This window comes from Chiloscyllium punctatum, chromosome 5, assembly GCF_047496795.1.
Source record: "Chiloscyllium punctatum isolate Juve2018m chromosome 5, sChiPun1.3, whole genome shotgun sequence".
Lineage (NCBI taxonomy): Eukaryota > Metazoa > Chordata > Chondrichthyes > Orectolobiformes > Hemiscylliidae > Chiloscyllium > Chiloscyllium punctatum.
In genome coordinates this window covers 104756685-104772448 of record NC_092743.1, presented here as the reverse complement: position 1 = coordinate 104772448, position 15764 = coordinate 104756685, and the positions used below count along the sequence as shown (strand labels likewise).

The 15764-nt window shown below is 38.9% G+C and overlaps 1 protein-coding gene across 2 annotated transcripts in view; it reads left to right on the top strand.

Annotated features, from left to right (window-relative positions):
• Positions 1-15764, top strand: part of mtbp (MDM2 binding protein) — a 75626-nt gene that overhangs the window by 22487 nt on the left and 37375 nt on the right. Inside the window, exons 8-12 of one of the 2 annotated variants that reach the window (XM_072570936.1) lie at positions 451-585; positions 1018-1112; positions 5822-5894; positions 8640-8757; positions 12198-12368. In XM_072570936.1, coding sequence (XP_072427037.1) covers positions 451-585; positions 1018-1112; positions 5822-5894; positions 8640-8757; positions 12198-12368 — 592 coding nt within the window. Of the gene's footprint in view, positions 1-450; positions 586-1017; positions 1113-5821; positions 5895-8639; positions 8758-12197; positions 12375-15764 lie in introns of both variants that reach the window. The other variant, XM_072570935.1, reaches the window with a different exon arrangement.

Below are 15764 nucleotides of genomic sequence, written 5' to 3'. Positions count from 1 at the left end.
CAAATTAAAATGCTTTAATTGTAAACAATTTTATTCAGATCGTGCCTGGAGTCTAGAATTCAGTTTTGGGATTGCGGTCTTCCTTATTTATGCTGAAGGAAGTCAGAAACAGCAGACGGAAAACATGCAGGATGTGGTAATCCTGTTTTTCAGGACAAGTATTTACTTGAACTTGATATAGTTTCTTGCTCACTCCGCCCAATTTGTTGTGTTGTCTTATGCAAACACTGAAATATTTAGCACTTAAAGATTTATGAAATCAACCTTAACAAATTTAGCAATGTCTAAAATTTTAAATGGTAGACCAAATTTTTTTACGTACCTGCGTACTTTTGTTGCTTTCTGAACACTAAATTTAGTTTACAAATTATAGGCAGGCAGCTGGATATGAAAGCAAAGAATGAAAAACTTGCATTTTACTACAAAGGTATTTCTACTTTTTCATCGTAGTTTGCTTCTGAGGTCATGTTTCCAGGATTCTGCTTGAAAGCTGGCACTCAAAATATTTTCAATTATTTAAAAAGTTCCAATACATCATTTGAAGATGCATCCATGACATCTAGAACAACAGATGCAAAAGGAGAGGTGAGCTTTGGTTTTGTTTGTTTTGACAATAAACTTGTAGTGGGCATGAGAAAATAGGAATTCAAGATTCTTCTTACTGTGTTTTGATGATTAGGCTTTAGTGTAGGTTATGTGACTTGATCCAATAATAACAACTTTTAATATGTTCTCTGAGGGGTTTGTGCATTTGATTACATTATCAGAACTAATGTAATTAAAAACTTTGAAATTTGTGTCAGCTACATATGTTGAATTTCAGCTAAGTCCTTCTCATCTTGGCGAGGATGAGCATCGCAGATGTTAAACTTATTTTATCAACAGAATTTTATAAGTTTACTTAACAAAATGCATTATGTTTACTCGTAAGCATTCCATTTAGTGAAAACATCCTGATGTTTATATCTCCACGTTAAAACTGCCTTGCTAATAATTCTATTTCCTTTTACCTTTTAGACTTTTTATTATTATAAACCAGTGTTGGAGTTTGTGCAGTTGGTGGCGCTATCAGACCTTCCCTCCTACTTCCGATCTGGAATTGAGTTTGAGTTGTATCCTTGGTTTCAGTTATGATTTCATTAGCATTGTGTTTTTTTTTCTGGCAACTTTTCTATCTTGCATCAGTTTCAGCATTAGGATTACATTTGAATGAGAATTTAACTGCTAGCATTATCTTAATTGAAAGGAAGTACATTGAAGCTGGAACAGGAGTTTACATGTCTATTAGATCCCTGAGTGACCTGTAGCTGAATTGCATTTGCTTTTCTTTGGTCCATGTTCCATGCCCTCAAATAAAGCCAAAATCTATTCAACTTTAGACCTGAAATTGACATTCCTTTTTGTCCACAATCTTCTCTGGGAGGAATAATGGATTCTAACTAGTTTGTATTTCATAACTGATTCCTTAAGGCAAATTTTTCTGGTGAGTGGTAATCCCACCAAGTTTGCCATTCTGGCTCTTTTTTTATGTGAAAAGGGAACTCCACATGTCTGGGAGGACATTCCATCAGAAACGTGGAGGTGTGTTTCTATTCTGACAGATCTTTTGTAGGATGCTGGGAACATTGAATACCACTTGGATGGGGGGATAGACAGCAAGGTAAGTAGCATTCCAAGGATACAGGATGCTGGCTAGTGGTAGGGAGCAAGGGGACGGGGAAGTGTTTAGGGTAGGGAAGGGTGGAATTGAGAAATGGGTCTGGCAGGGGGATGGGAAGGGTAGGGGTAAGTTAGTTAGAGTTTGGTTTAGTGGGCAAAGGGGAATTGGTGGTCAAGGATGGTAGCTGGGCCACCAGACTGAATATGACAAGGGCCAATGAGTGACGTTGGGGCCAATGTTGGTGGCATAGGATGGGTCAGGAGTCTAGTCCAAAGGCAGCAGGGTTGGGGATTGGGTTTGGTGCCGACAATGCAACGGGTTTGATGGTTGGGTCAGGTTTGTGGGGGAGCTTGGTGTGTCAAGTCAGTGTAGAGGTGGGAGGAGGTGTTTGCAGGACAGTGTCTTGTCTGCAGTGGGGGTGATTGTGTCTCAGACTGTAGGTATGTTGTTGAGTCCTAGGGTGCAGGGTGCACAAATGTGTTGTCATTCAGCATCAGAGATTATAAGGGATCTGGGGATTGTGTAAGTATCAGTAAGGCATTCAACAAGGTTCCCCATGGGAGACTGGTTAGCAAGGTTAGATCTCACGGAATATAGGAAGACGTAGCCATTTGGATACAGAACTGGCTCAAAGCTAGAGGACAGAGGGTGGTGGTGGAGGGTTGTTTTATAGACTGGAGGCCTGTGACCAGTGGAGTGCCTCAAGGATTGGTGCTGGGTCCTCTACTTTTTGTCATTTACATAAATGATTTGGATGCTAACATAAGAGGTACAGTTAGTAAGTTTGCAGATGACACCAAAATTGGAGGTGTCGTGGACAGCGAAGAAGGTTACCTCAGATTATAACAGGATCTTGATCAGATGGGCCAATGGGCTGAGAAGTGGCAGATGGAGTTTAATTCAGATAAATGCGAGGTGCTGCATTTTGGGAAAGTAAATCTTAGTAGACTTATACACTTAATGGAGTGTATAGGTGTTGCTGAACAAAGAGACCTTGGAGTGCAGGTTCATAGCTTCTTGAAAGTGGAGTCGCAGGTAGATAGGATAGTGAAGAAGGCGTTTGGTATGCTTTCCTTTATTGGTCAATGTATCGAGTACAGCAGTTGGGAGGTCATGTTGCAGCTGTACAGGACATTGGTTAGGCCACTGTTAGAACATTGTGTGCAATTCTGGTCTCCTTCCTATTGAAAAGATGTTGTGAAACTTGAAAGGGTTCAGAAAAGATTCACAAGGATGTTGCCAGGGTTGGAGGATTTGAGCTATAGGGAGAGGCTGAACAGGCTGGGGGTGTTTTCCCTGGTGCGTTGGAGGTTGAGGGGTGACCTTCTAGAGGTTTACAAAATTATGAGGGGCATGGATAGGATAAATAGACAAAGTCTTTTCCCTGGGGTGGAGGAGTCCAGAACTAGAGGGCATAGGTTTATGGTGAGAAGGGAAAGGTATAAAAGAGACCATTGGGCAACTTTTTCATGCAGAGGGTGGTACGTGTATGGAATGAGCTGCCAGAGGAAGTGGTGGAGGCTGGGACAATTGCAACACTTAAAAGGCATTTGGATGGGTATGTGAATAGGAAGGGTTTGCAGGGATATGGGCCAGATGCTGGCAGGTGGGACTAGATAGGATTGGGATATGGACGGGTTGGACTGAAGGGTCTGTTTCCATGCTGTACATCTCTATGACTCTATTTAATTGTCTAACATTTTCTTATGAACTAACATAATTTCTTTGGGACATTCAAAGATTCTCATTTCTGTGGAGACCTTCAGGGAGATCTATAAAGGAAATGCCCAGTGGAAAATTTAGCTTTTGAGGCAATCCCTTTGGCATGTGCTACAGTAGAATTTCCATAGGCTCCCCATGCCCAACTCTAATCTGGACTCCAAAAACAACTTTTTGGTCATCAGAAAGTCTGTCCCTTATTTCACTCCTAAAGCTCCTTGTTCTAATTTTGTACTCTTGGATATTCTCATCAGAAGCAGTAGTTTATTTGTATCCTTCATATTGAATTCTTTTACTTTCAATTACCTTGATTAGATCCTCAATCTCCCAAATGTAGAGGAATGCAAGACACATTTTAGCCACCTGTCTCCATAACCTAATTGTCCAAACTCTGGTATAATTCAGGAAATCTGCACTGTGCTCTTTCCAAGGCCAATGCTGTCTACATTTGGAAGCTGGCTAATAGTATTTTACATGATGAATTAGTTCTTAAATTTTCTAGTTACATAATCCCGAATGTATATTTTCTACAAGTGAATTGTTCCAGTTAATTTTGTTTTATTATGTATGATAGCAAGACATTACAGCTGTTGCACAAAGCTTTTCACTGCCTCGGTACACGTGACAATAAATTCAATTCAATTCAATATTTTACTGTTGCTTGGAGCAGAAGAGACTGTTTTGCATTGCATTTCCCTTCGTTTTTGAAGTTTAATTTGAGTTGAAAATTCAGTTAAAATGTTGTAAGTGAATTTCTTCATTCTACAAATTACAAGCATAGAAAAATAAACCATTCAACATAAACGTTTACACTTAGCGACCATGCTCTGTAATCAAATCTGTTTTTTTGTCAACACTTTCTTGAGCTTGGTAAATGAACAACTTTAATCTTTTTCTCACCATTTCCTCTCTCCGTGGACATGTTTTAATCAATGCAACGTGGTTCAGCTGCTATAATGAGACTAAGTAGTGATTCAGACCAAAGGAAATTGAGTTTACAGTGTGCAAAGAATCTACTTCAGGTTTCTGTTTTGTTTTACTCTCCTCTTTAATAAGTGGTATTTTGAAACCTATTTTATATTCCGTTTTGCCTTAGAAAGTCTAAGACCTCATTCTTTCACTTAGAGTCATAGAGAAGTACATCAGAGAAACAGACCCTTCGGTCCGACTCGTCCATGCTGACCAGATATCCTAACCTAATCTATTCCCATTTCCTAGCACTTGGCCCATATCCCTATAAATCCTTCCTATCCATTTACCCATTCAGATGCCTTTTAAATGCTGTAATTGTACCAGCCTTCACTGCTTCCTCTGGCAGCTCCTTCCAGACATGCACCACCCTCTGCATGAAAACATTGCCTCTTAGGTCCCTTTTAAATCTTTCCCCTCTCACCCTAAAGTTATGCTGTCCAGTTCTGGACTCCCGCCACCCCAGGGAAAAGACCTTATCTATTTCCCCTATCCTTGTCCCTCATAATTTTATAAACCTCTACAAGGTCACCCCTCAGCCTCTGACCCTCCAGGGAAAACAAGCCCAAGTCTATTCAGCCTCTTCCTGTTGCTCAAATCCTCCAACCCTGACAAGATCCTTGTAAACCTTTTCTGAACCCTTTCAAGTTTCACAATGTCCTTCTGACATGAGGCAAACCAGAATTGCACACTTAGTAAATAAATAGGGTGTTTTTTTACCTCCTAATATTAATTCATTCGCTGAATGATTTAATAGAATCATATTAAAAAGAGTTTTATGACAAAGATGGGGGCCATTTGTTCCATCATGTCTGTGCTGGTTGATGAACATGCGTGCTGAATCCTAACCCCCTGCAATTGGTACTGTCCCATGCAGGCCACAGCTTCCTCAGGAAAGCATGCAAGTGCTTTTAAATGTGGTGAAATCTCTAATATTTAATACACACTGAATCCATAGCTAATAGTTTATAAATGCTTAAATCCAAGAATTATAACTGCCAAATATTAACAATGCAAAGTTTATTCTGTTTCTACTAATTGAGAGTTTAATCTGAATGTACCTCTTTTGGTCATACAACTAATTTAATAGCAGAGCCTCAAAGAAAAAGGAAACCTGAATGTATCACAGAAGTTTTTACAGGAGACTTGCAGAGCGCCAGAATGTTTAGCCATTCCCATGAGTGGAACGTAGATTCATAAAACATTGAAAATTAGCATATATGAGTTTACTTTTCTAATAACCATTTGAAATGCAACAAAGCCTGATTAACTTTAAAATTGGGTTAGGATGTCAGTGAATTTTCAGGTTGTATAATTTGTGTAAAGATAGTGCTTTCATTTTTTAATCTGCTTTTGCTTTTCTGGAAATAATTATTCGGGAGAGAAACTTCATGTTTTCTTGTATGTATGAGGTCTCTAAAATTAATACTAGCTTGCATTTAATGTATTGAGTACCTTAATTAAATTGCACAGTACTTTATCAAGAAGTAAAGCTCAAGGCAAATCTAAACAACTACTGAACCAACTTTCTTCTCTACAAGGAAAGGTATGTTCTGTTTTCTATTCAAAGTTAAACTTTGAAACAAAAGTTTGGAAAACCTTTTCAGTCTAAAATAATGGAGCAGGTGACATTTCTGTCTCTTCTGCTGTTCCATCTGTTTTGGAAAACTGACTAGAAGGGATAGATAACCATCTCCATGTGTGAAACAAAATTAAAATATTTGCACCTCCCAGCTTCAATGACTATTTGACTGGTCTATGTCCCTCTGCTCTCAAACATTTCAATGATAGCATTTTTAAATGCAGACATAATTGTGATCAAGGTATGCACCTGGCTACTGGATCATCTTTCGTTCATCTTACCCAAACTTTCTAATAAAAGGTCATCAATTCCTGCATGACAACATCACAACTTTGTTTTCACTCCACAGAACAGTGGGTGTTTAGGGCTCACTCCCTAAAGGGAGCCTTGACACAGTTTGAAGTAAAACACAGACAAGGCTATGGACCAACAGCTGGAGAGCTTTTCCAATCAGCACCCACTTGATGGGCCAAATGGCCTTCTCAGTACATTTTCTACGTTTCATAACAATGGGCTTGGTCACATTTTATTTATGAAGTCATAGGTGAGAGAGAATGAAGCTTCTTGATCACTCTCCAGTGGGTTTCATTCCAGACTACTTCCAACAATCAATGGAACTGGATTAGTGAGGAGAGAATGGATAGGCCAGGGCTGGCCAGGACTTTAGAAAAACACTTTTGCAATTCAAACATTTCTCCACACCATTGGATTTTACCACTGACCATGGTTCTGGAAGGCGTAGTGAAAGTGACTTCATTCCTGACTCCATATAATTGATATTCTCTAGAATTTCTGATGACTTTGGAAGGTTCGGGGGTGATCTGATTGAAGTCTTCATGATAAACAGGAAAAGGCAGGATAGATAAAGATAAACTGTCCTCACTGCAGGGGATTCTAAAACTAGGGAATTAGGGCTAGAGCGTACAAGGAGCAATCTTGGGAATCACTTCCACAAAGAAAGAATGGTTGATGTTTTCAATTCTCTCTCACAAATAGTAGTGCCTGCTGGGTCAGTTCTTAATTTTAAATTGGGGATGATTTTTTGTGAAGAGCAGGTATTAAGGGGAATGGCAGGTAAAGGCAGGTAAATGGAGTTAGGCTGCATGACCTTAAAGAATCATGCAACAGCCTCAAGGGGCTAAATGGCCTACTTCTGTTTCTATATTTCAATTACTTCACTCTGTTCAGCTTGAATATCCAGCTTGGAGAATCCTTGAGGATTTGACTTGTGTCTGAGGTGCCACGGAACAGGAGAGTGGGGTGCTGATGGTTAGCAGCCCTCCTTGGTTTATATCTTATCTGTGTGCCTCTGAAGTCTGTATCCGGAACTGGAAGTCAGTGCTGGGATCCACGTCCTCCAAGATCATTGGTTCAGTCCCTTCACCCCCTGTGCACCCCAGTGACCTGAGCACGTAACCTAGGGTGAGCTGCACTTTTGAGGAGCACTGTTGTACTGCATTGGGGTAGCGCCCCAGGAAATCAAGCCCTGCTGCTGCTCAAATCATCACAGAAGTTAGTTTTTAAAATAAATAGGTAAAATCCCCCAACTGTCTGCTTTTTCTGTTAGTCCCAGGTTGGTAGAAAGCACGGATCATGCTTCTGTACTTAACGAGAAATTGCGATTCGTTGCAGGTCATCCATTTCTAGTTACAGGTTGTTTAAAGCTAATTTCAGTAAAAACAATTGAGAACTCTAAGCCCTTTATTATACTCGTCCTTACACAAGTCAAAATAACCAGGAGACCAGAAAGCACTTGGGCAGATGGAAAACAATTCCATAGCTATTCTTCATCAGATCTATTGGGTTGGTTTTCACTGATGTGAGTGTTGTTTTCGGGGGAGGTGGCGTGGGTGGAGGGGGGGATGGGACAGCATTTATTGCCTGCCATGAATTGACCTTGTGAAGCAGCTAGAACTATTGTTAATCGTAGAGATGTTTTTTAAAGTGATGGTTTAGTACCTTGGTATAATTCACAGGCTCGTTTTAGAGGGTAGTTCGGATTCAAGCACATTGCTGGAGACCAGAATGGGAAAGACAACAACTTTACCTAAATAAGGCACCTTTAATGAATCAGTTGGATTTTTAATGGGTAGTTTTCATGGTGACTTTCACCAGCTCTCCCATATTTATTCAATTAACTGCATTTCACAATTTCCACACTTAACATGGGTTAATTGGTCAAAGCCTCTGAATCACCAGTCGTAGACGGTGGCACAGTGGTTAGCACTGCTGCCTCACAGCACCAGGTGACTGTCTGCCTGTGTGGAGTTTGCACATTCTCCCCGTGTCTGCGTGGATTTCCTCCGGGTGCTCCGGTTTCCTCCCACAGTCCAAAAATGTGCAGGTTAGGTGCATTGGCCATGCTAAATTGCCCGTAGTGTTAGGTGAAGGGGGAAATGTAGGGAAATGGGTCTGGGTGGGTTGCGCTTTGGCGGGTCAGTGTGGACTTGTTGCGCCAAAGGGCCTGTTTCCACACTGTAAGTAATCTAATCTAATCTAAACTTAGTGACCATATTGGGAAGTATTCCTCCCTTGTAAAACAAATGTTAAGTCCTGTCATTTATATAATGTAGTTCTTCTGTCAAGCTACCCAGAAAAATAGTATTAACTTATTGTTCATACATGTTCAGTCACTATTAGAAATTATTTATTTTATAATTGCAATTCCAATGTTTGATAACTACAATTTTCTTCCTTTTATTATTTAAGGTTGGAGCTCTTTTTAATCTATCTTGTACAGTAAGCAGCACTCAGATTCCGCCTGCTAACCAGTACAGTACACGGAAATGGAAAGATTACATGGCAAGAAAGCCAAAATGCATTAATGGTGAGTTTGTAAAGCTGTCCTTTAACTAGATTAATGTTCGCATATACCTTAATGAGTTGAATAAGTCGATAGGAAATCTGAGAATTTTTGCTCCAATAGTTTGAATTCAGGTACTTTGTATTTATCATTATTGTTGTCAGTTATATACTGAAAAGCAACATTATCCATTTCACTAAGCATAGCTTAATTTATTTGGAAAGTTAAAAATAGTTATCTTTTCTTGTATGTTCCATAATTGAGATAGGTTTTAGCCATTGAATCAGTATTCTAGATTTTTATTAAGTGAAGGCTATTAAGTTACTTAATAGCTTAAACTGACTGAAAGTGGCTGTATATCAGACTTTCTGCACAACTGGGGATATAGAAAGAAAGCTGTTTACCTGTTAGCAGACCTTCAAATATTAACTGACCTCTCAAGGTAACTGTAAATATGGTTTATATTTTGGAACAAATAGCATATCAGTTTTCTTTTACAAACGTAATGCCTACAGACTTTAATAAAATGGAATTCTGCTTTTTTCCTTTTAAATTTTGCCAACTCCTTTATCACCTACAAACAAAACCGCAACACTTGTCTCAATGCTTAGTCAGAAAATTGATTTCCTGCTTTATATCTTGTATGTTGTTCTGGAAGGGCAGGAATCTTCAGATGTGTTAATAGAAATTAAATTGCATTTATCTGGTATATAATTTGATTTTAAATCAAAAAGCACAAATAATTTATTATTCTGTGAATTTTTGTCTAACCAGTACAAATGAGCTGTTTTGATTGTTATCTTCAAAACCCATCATGTTCTGAGGAGCCATTGACCTTTTTTGTTATTCTAAATCATATTTTAGCTCTTCATTTCAAGTCAGTGCTCTTAATGAAAATTTTGTTAGCTTGGAATATAATGCTTTTAATAAATGTATCATTCCAGAGCAGAAAATCCATCTTTAGGTGCAGTTTGAATTGACGTGTGCTTCCTGTGGATATTGCTAAATAAAATTTCAACAGTAATACCCTGGCTTTCAGGTTCATTATGGATGTTAGTATAAGAAAATACGGTGCCCTTGTAATTTTAATACCGAGTAACAGCATTAATTACTACTTGATCATTTATGTTGCAGTGTGTAGTGTAGTGTCGCATAACCGTCTACCATGCGTTATCATTGTGTCTTGACTGAGTCCCTACTATCTGATTCAAATTAGTAATTTGTAAAAGTTTTTATGGCTGTGTAATGATGTGAATGTGTTTTAAATAGGAAGAGTTTTTTTTCCTGTGATGATATTCTGCTAAATAGTTAATTTAGAACAGTTGAATTATGTTTAATATTGAAATAAAATGTGAAGTACAAAAAGTCAAATGGGAGGATTAGTTTAAGGATTATAGAGGTTTGTTTTATTTGTCTTTTTGTTAAGTAATCCTATCATTTTGATCAGTACTGTTTTAATGTTTCTGAAAGACTGTAGTTGTCCAATCGCTAAATGTTGCAGCAATGATAATCATAATAGCAGCATCAGTTGTAGTGAACCACCAACCAAGATTAGCGACTTTCGTGAAGATCAGTATGGGAGCAGAATGTGCAGTACAGCACTTGCCACAAAGTAATTTAGCAGCACAATTTTGGCTGCAGAAATCACAGAGCATTTGTATACTTGCTAAATACACACATGCATGTATACTTTTAATTGCTTAAAGCTTCATTTGCAGAGTAACAGCCTGGTGTTAATTAATTTGTTAGAGCTGTTGAGCAATAGTGCTAAAAAAAATCTGAACGAATCTAGTGATTAAAATTTTTAATCTGTTAATCTTGATTGAAATCACATTTAATCAATGTAATTGCTGAATCCATCATTTCAAGATTGTTTCATTACTGATGCTGTTATCACCTAAAAAAAGATGTCCAACATAAAAACCTTGTTTCTGTATGTCTGGAAACTGTAGGTTTTTTGAAGCTGTGTTTCTTGTAGACCTGTGCTAAGTGCCCCATTATGCTTTTGGGTCAGGGATAACGGATTTAAAATAGCAGACATTATACTAAAGAGCAGCATTCAAATAGAAGAACTCTGCTGTGTAGAATTGCGCAAATGTTCAGGCAGGACAGTGTGGAAGGTTTTTAATGCTTCTCTGCCCATTTAAGTAATGTTAGTTGGAGTGTGGAGGTTTGTGGCGCAATGATAGCATCCCCGTTTCTGAACCAGAAGCTCATGGTTCAAGTCCTACTTGAGGGCATAATGGCCAAAGAGGTAAATTCATTATGTGGTGGAGCAGATTGAATATCAACTTGTAAAGGTTTCTAATATATGTCAGCTGCTGTTGGTAAGAGCAGGAGAGATTCGTATTAGCCATGTGTCAGAAAGAAATTGGAACATTTACAATTACTGTCTATACATAACTAAGAAATGTTTGGAGTGCAATGGGCCAGGAGCAGGCAGGTGGGACTAGTTTAGTTTGGGATTACGTTTAGCATGGACTGGTTGGACCGAAGGGTCTGTTTCTGTGCTGTATGGCCTTTATATCTCCAGGATACAAAACATGCGTGTTTAAGTGTATGTTGCCACAGCAATGTGGATTGCTTGTAAGTTGCTTGGATAGCTAATGTGGTTCAAATTCGTACCAACACTACAAGGTTTACTCCCCATTTCAACTGGGTTGGATTTGTGACCTGTCTCCTTGCCCTTGATGGAGGTCATGGTATTGTATGTCAGACCTGACTTTGGGCAGAAAAACTTGAAAAGGAATTGGAGTGTGATGATGTGCAGGCTTCCAAGACAAATGCTGAATGTCATATGGGGGCCCTGTGAAGTAGAAGAGAGTCAGTGACTCAACCCAAAATCTTGCCTGAATCCATAACCAACCTCGTTCTATTACAACTTTTTATCAACTTCAATTCCTGAACTTTGGCAGAGGCAAAAACTTTTTAAGTAAAGCCATTGAATGACTTGAGTGGGATGCAGAGGCTGGAAACATGAAAGTCTTGCTGGGCCGCAAGGACAGTCGAGAGAAAGGTGAAGTGAATTTCTGTGATTTAAAACTGCATTCTAGATTTCAGGTTGATGCACTGTTAATTTAGCATATGCATTTGTTATTTTGATTGTATTTTGCAATATTTTCCCCTAATTTGTATCTGGATGCTGTACAAATGAAAAATTCACTTCTCTCTACAAGTAGTCAGCATTTCTTGTGAATGGATATTCTAAATGTTTCATCTTTGTCCTAGTTTTAATGGTGATGGCTGGCTTAAAGACTATAAATTGGGAAACTTGCATTAATAAAAACAACCTGTCACTTCTAGCATAAAGCTTGCTGGATCATTCTTCCTTGCTGCAAATCAGAGTTCACAATATTAGCCTTGTGCTTCACCTTTTGTCATATAATACAATTTTACAGTGTTATTAATGACAGTTTTTTTTTGTAATTTTAAACTTTGTGCTTCAGTCTGCTAATTGTTTCCAGTTCCAGAGATTGAGATGAAAGGAGAGGTTTGCAGTTACTACTTGATGGTTCAAAGCAATTGTCGAGGTGGCTGTAAGGCAATCCTGATTCATTCAGCCAATCAGATTAATGGAGCTGCAGCTATAGCCATAGTGAATGGGATCCTGGAAGAAAGACTTGAAGACAAAGAAGGTGAAGGTGATGCATTAGTCAAATGATTTCCTTTTGAATAATAAATGTGAGAACTCAACAATAACGATATTATTGTGCTTTAAACATACTGAACATGTCCCCATCTTTAGCACACCTGCCTCAAACAGGCAGAAAGAGGGGAGGGTGGGCAAAGGCAGAGGAGGGAGAGAAAGGTATGCAGTTCAGAGGAGCAGAGTGGGTAAGGTAGGAGGAGAGGAGAGCAGAGTGGATTGGAGAGGATGGGGTGGGGAGGCAAGAGTGAGGAGCAGGGTTGTGAGTGCAGGGTGGCTGGGACGGTGGGGAAGAAGTGGCATGAATGATAGGAGGAAGGTGAGGGTGGGAGGGATGAGATGGTGGAGGGGTAGACGGAGCAAGGGTATAAGGAGGGGAGAGGATGCACGGTCAGAATAATTAAGATTTGGAATGTGTTTTCCTTGACTGCTGGACACAGATTTTCAGTAGTGCTCAAAAGTAAATTGGATAAATACTTGGAGGAGAAAAATGAATTATTTGATAGAGAGGGGCACTGTTGTGACTGACTGGGTTTCCCTTTGAACAAACAAGCACAAATCTGATGAGCTAAAAGGCATCCTTCATATTACAAACACTCTCAACAGAAATGTTGAAATTCAAAGGGGAGGGGTGTGCATAAGGTGCCGTGAACACATGAGAAGTTCCAGTGCCTATGATGTCCTTCCCCGTGGAGAAGCCCGGGATTCACTGACAGCACATTTTGGATTTTAATGTTTAACTATTTAAAAATCTGTACAGTTACCAGAATTTCTTGTCATATGTTTGAAGGCAATTACAACAAACACTGACCATTTTACCATCACCTATAAATGCAAAACCTGAACCATTATATATCCTATCCCAGTTAGCTTTGTGCATTAACATGCAAAGAAAGGGTCATATGATTTATTGTCATATATGGGCTATGGGTGTCACTGACTAGGCCAGTATTTATTGCCAATCCCAAATTGCCCAGACGTTGATGGTGACTTCTTGAACTATTTAAATATCTGAGGTCATTGAAATTGGACTGCCTGTGTCTTGAAGTTTTAAGGTGAAACATGTTTTTGAGGAAAGTGCCTGCCTAGAATTGGCAATTGCAGAAGTGAATATATCTTATTATTTTTTTGTGTGCTTTCTGCCATCAAGCTTTGAACAGTTCTGTTTTATGTCCTATTTGAATTCCAATTTATACAAGTAAAGCCACTTTTTACTCCAAGGTAAACCAAGGGCTAGTTTTTGTGGTTAGTTTATGATAAAGTGTAATTATTTAGGGAGTAGCTTGAAGTTCACTTCCTCTGCACACTTCACTGAATTCATTCTTACTTTTGAATTGCATGCTGACCATAATCCCAAACTAAACTAACCCCATCTGCCTGCGTTTAGCCCATATCCCTCAATCTTTTTTACTCATATATTTATCCAAATGTCTTTTAAGTGTTGTAATTGTGCTCGCATCCCACACTTCCTCTGGAAGTTCATTCCACACACTAGCCCTTCTTTGTATTTTTAAAATAAAACCTTGCCCCTTGTCCTTTTTAAATCTTTCTCCTCACCTTAAAAATATGCACCCGGACTTGAAATCCCCCAAAAGACACCTGCCATTCACCTTATCTATACCCTTAATGATTTTATAAACCCCTGTAAGGTCACCCCTCAAACTCCTATGCTCCCTTGAAGAAAGTCCCAGCCTTTCCCTATAATTGAAACCTTCATTTCTGGTAATGCCCTGCTAAATCTTTTCTGAACCCTCTCCAGCTTGGTAATATCCTTCTTGTAACTGGGTGACCAGAACTGAACACAGTACTGCAGAAGAGGACTCATCAACAGCCTATACGACCTCATCATGACTTGCCAACTCCTGTACTCAATGGTCTGAGCAATGAAGGCAAGCATGCTAAAAGCCTTTTTAAACCGCCCTGTCCACATTTGATGCAAACGTCAAAGAATTATGTACTTGAATCCCTAGGTCTCTATTCTACAACACTACCCAAAGTCCTAGTTTTAATTGTATAAGTCCTGCCCTTGTTTGTTTTTTTTTACCAAAATGCAATACCTCGCCTTTATCCAATTTAAACCCCATCTGCCACTCTTCATCCCGTTGATCCAATCAATCAAGATCACTTTGTAATCTTAGATAACCTTCTCCACTATTCACGATACTACCAATTTTGGTGTCATCCACAAACTTATTAACCATGCCTTCTATATTTTCATCTAAATCATTTCTATAAATGACAGACAAAAGCAGACCTAGCATCACTCCCTGTGGAACACTGCTGGTAACAGGTCTCCAGGTTGAAAACAACCCTCTACTACCACTTTGTTTCCTGCAGTTAAGCCAGTTTTGTATCCAACTGGCAAGCTCCCCCTAAATCCCATGTGATCTCACTTTACTAATTAGTCTACCATGTGGGACCTTTGCAAGGACTTTAAAGTCCAAGTAAACAATGTCTACTGCTCTGTCCTCATCAATCTTTTTGGTTACTTCCTCAAATCAAGTTTGTGAGATATAATATTCCTCACACAAAAAAAAACTGTGCTGACTATCCCTGATCATTCCTGCTTCTCCAAATGTATGTAAGTTCTATCTTTCAAAATCACCTCCAACAACTTACCCACTACCGAAGTCAGACTCTCAGATCTATATTCCCAGGCTTCTCCTTGCATCCCATTTTAAAGCAAGGCACAACATTAGCCACTTCGTCATTCAGCACCTCACCTGTGGTTATAGATGATACAAATGTTTCTGAAAGGGGTCCCACAATTTTCCTCCCTAACTTACCACAATCACCTGGGATACGCTAGATCAGGTCCCAGAGATTTTTCCAACTTTATACTTTCCGAGACCTCCAGCACATCTTTTTCTATAATGTGAACTGTTTTCAAAACATCAATCTTTATGGTTTATATATATCTGCATTTGACCAATCTGGAATGGTAATGTTTTAAGAGCTAAGGACCACCATTTTGCTCTTGCTCCTCATTAGTAAATTGTTGGAGCAGCAGCAAACCTTTTCAGTGCTGTGCTAATCTGTTTCATACATAATTCTCATATAATGTGTATAGTGTTGACTGACTGGCTTCCCACTGGTTGGCATTTTGCTAAACCTATTAGTTCATGCTTTTGTATTTTCATTTATAGACTACAGTCCAAGATTACAAAGGATTTACGTACAGCTGAATGGGAACACGATTGGATTATAATAGACGAGTAAATTAATAGTTACTTGGAAAGCTTCCATGCTAACAAAATATCAAATGATGCATGTGTATTGGCTACTGAAAAGACTGTGCTTATTGGATTTGTAGAGTGCTGAATCATTAGATACACTAACATTGTTTCAGAATCAGTGAGATGAGAACTGTAAAGGGAGTTTCTTT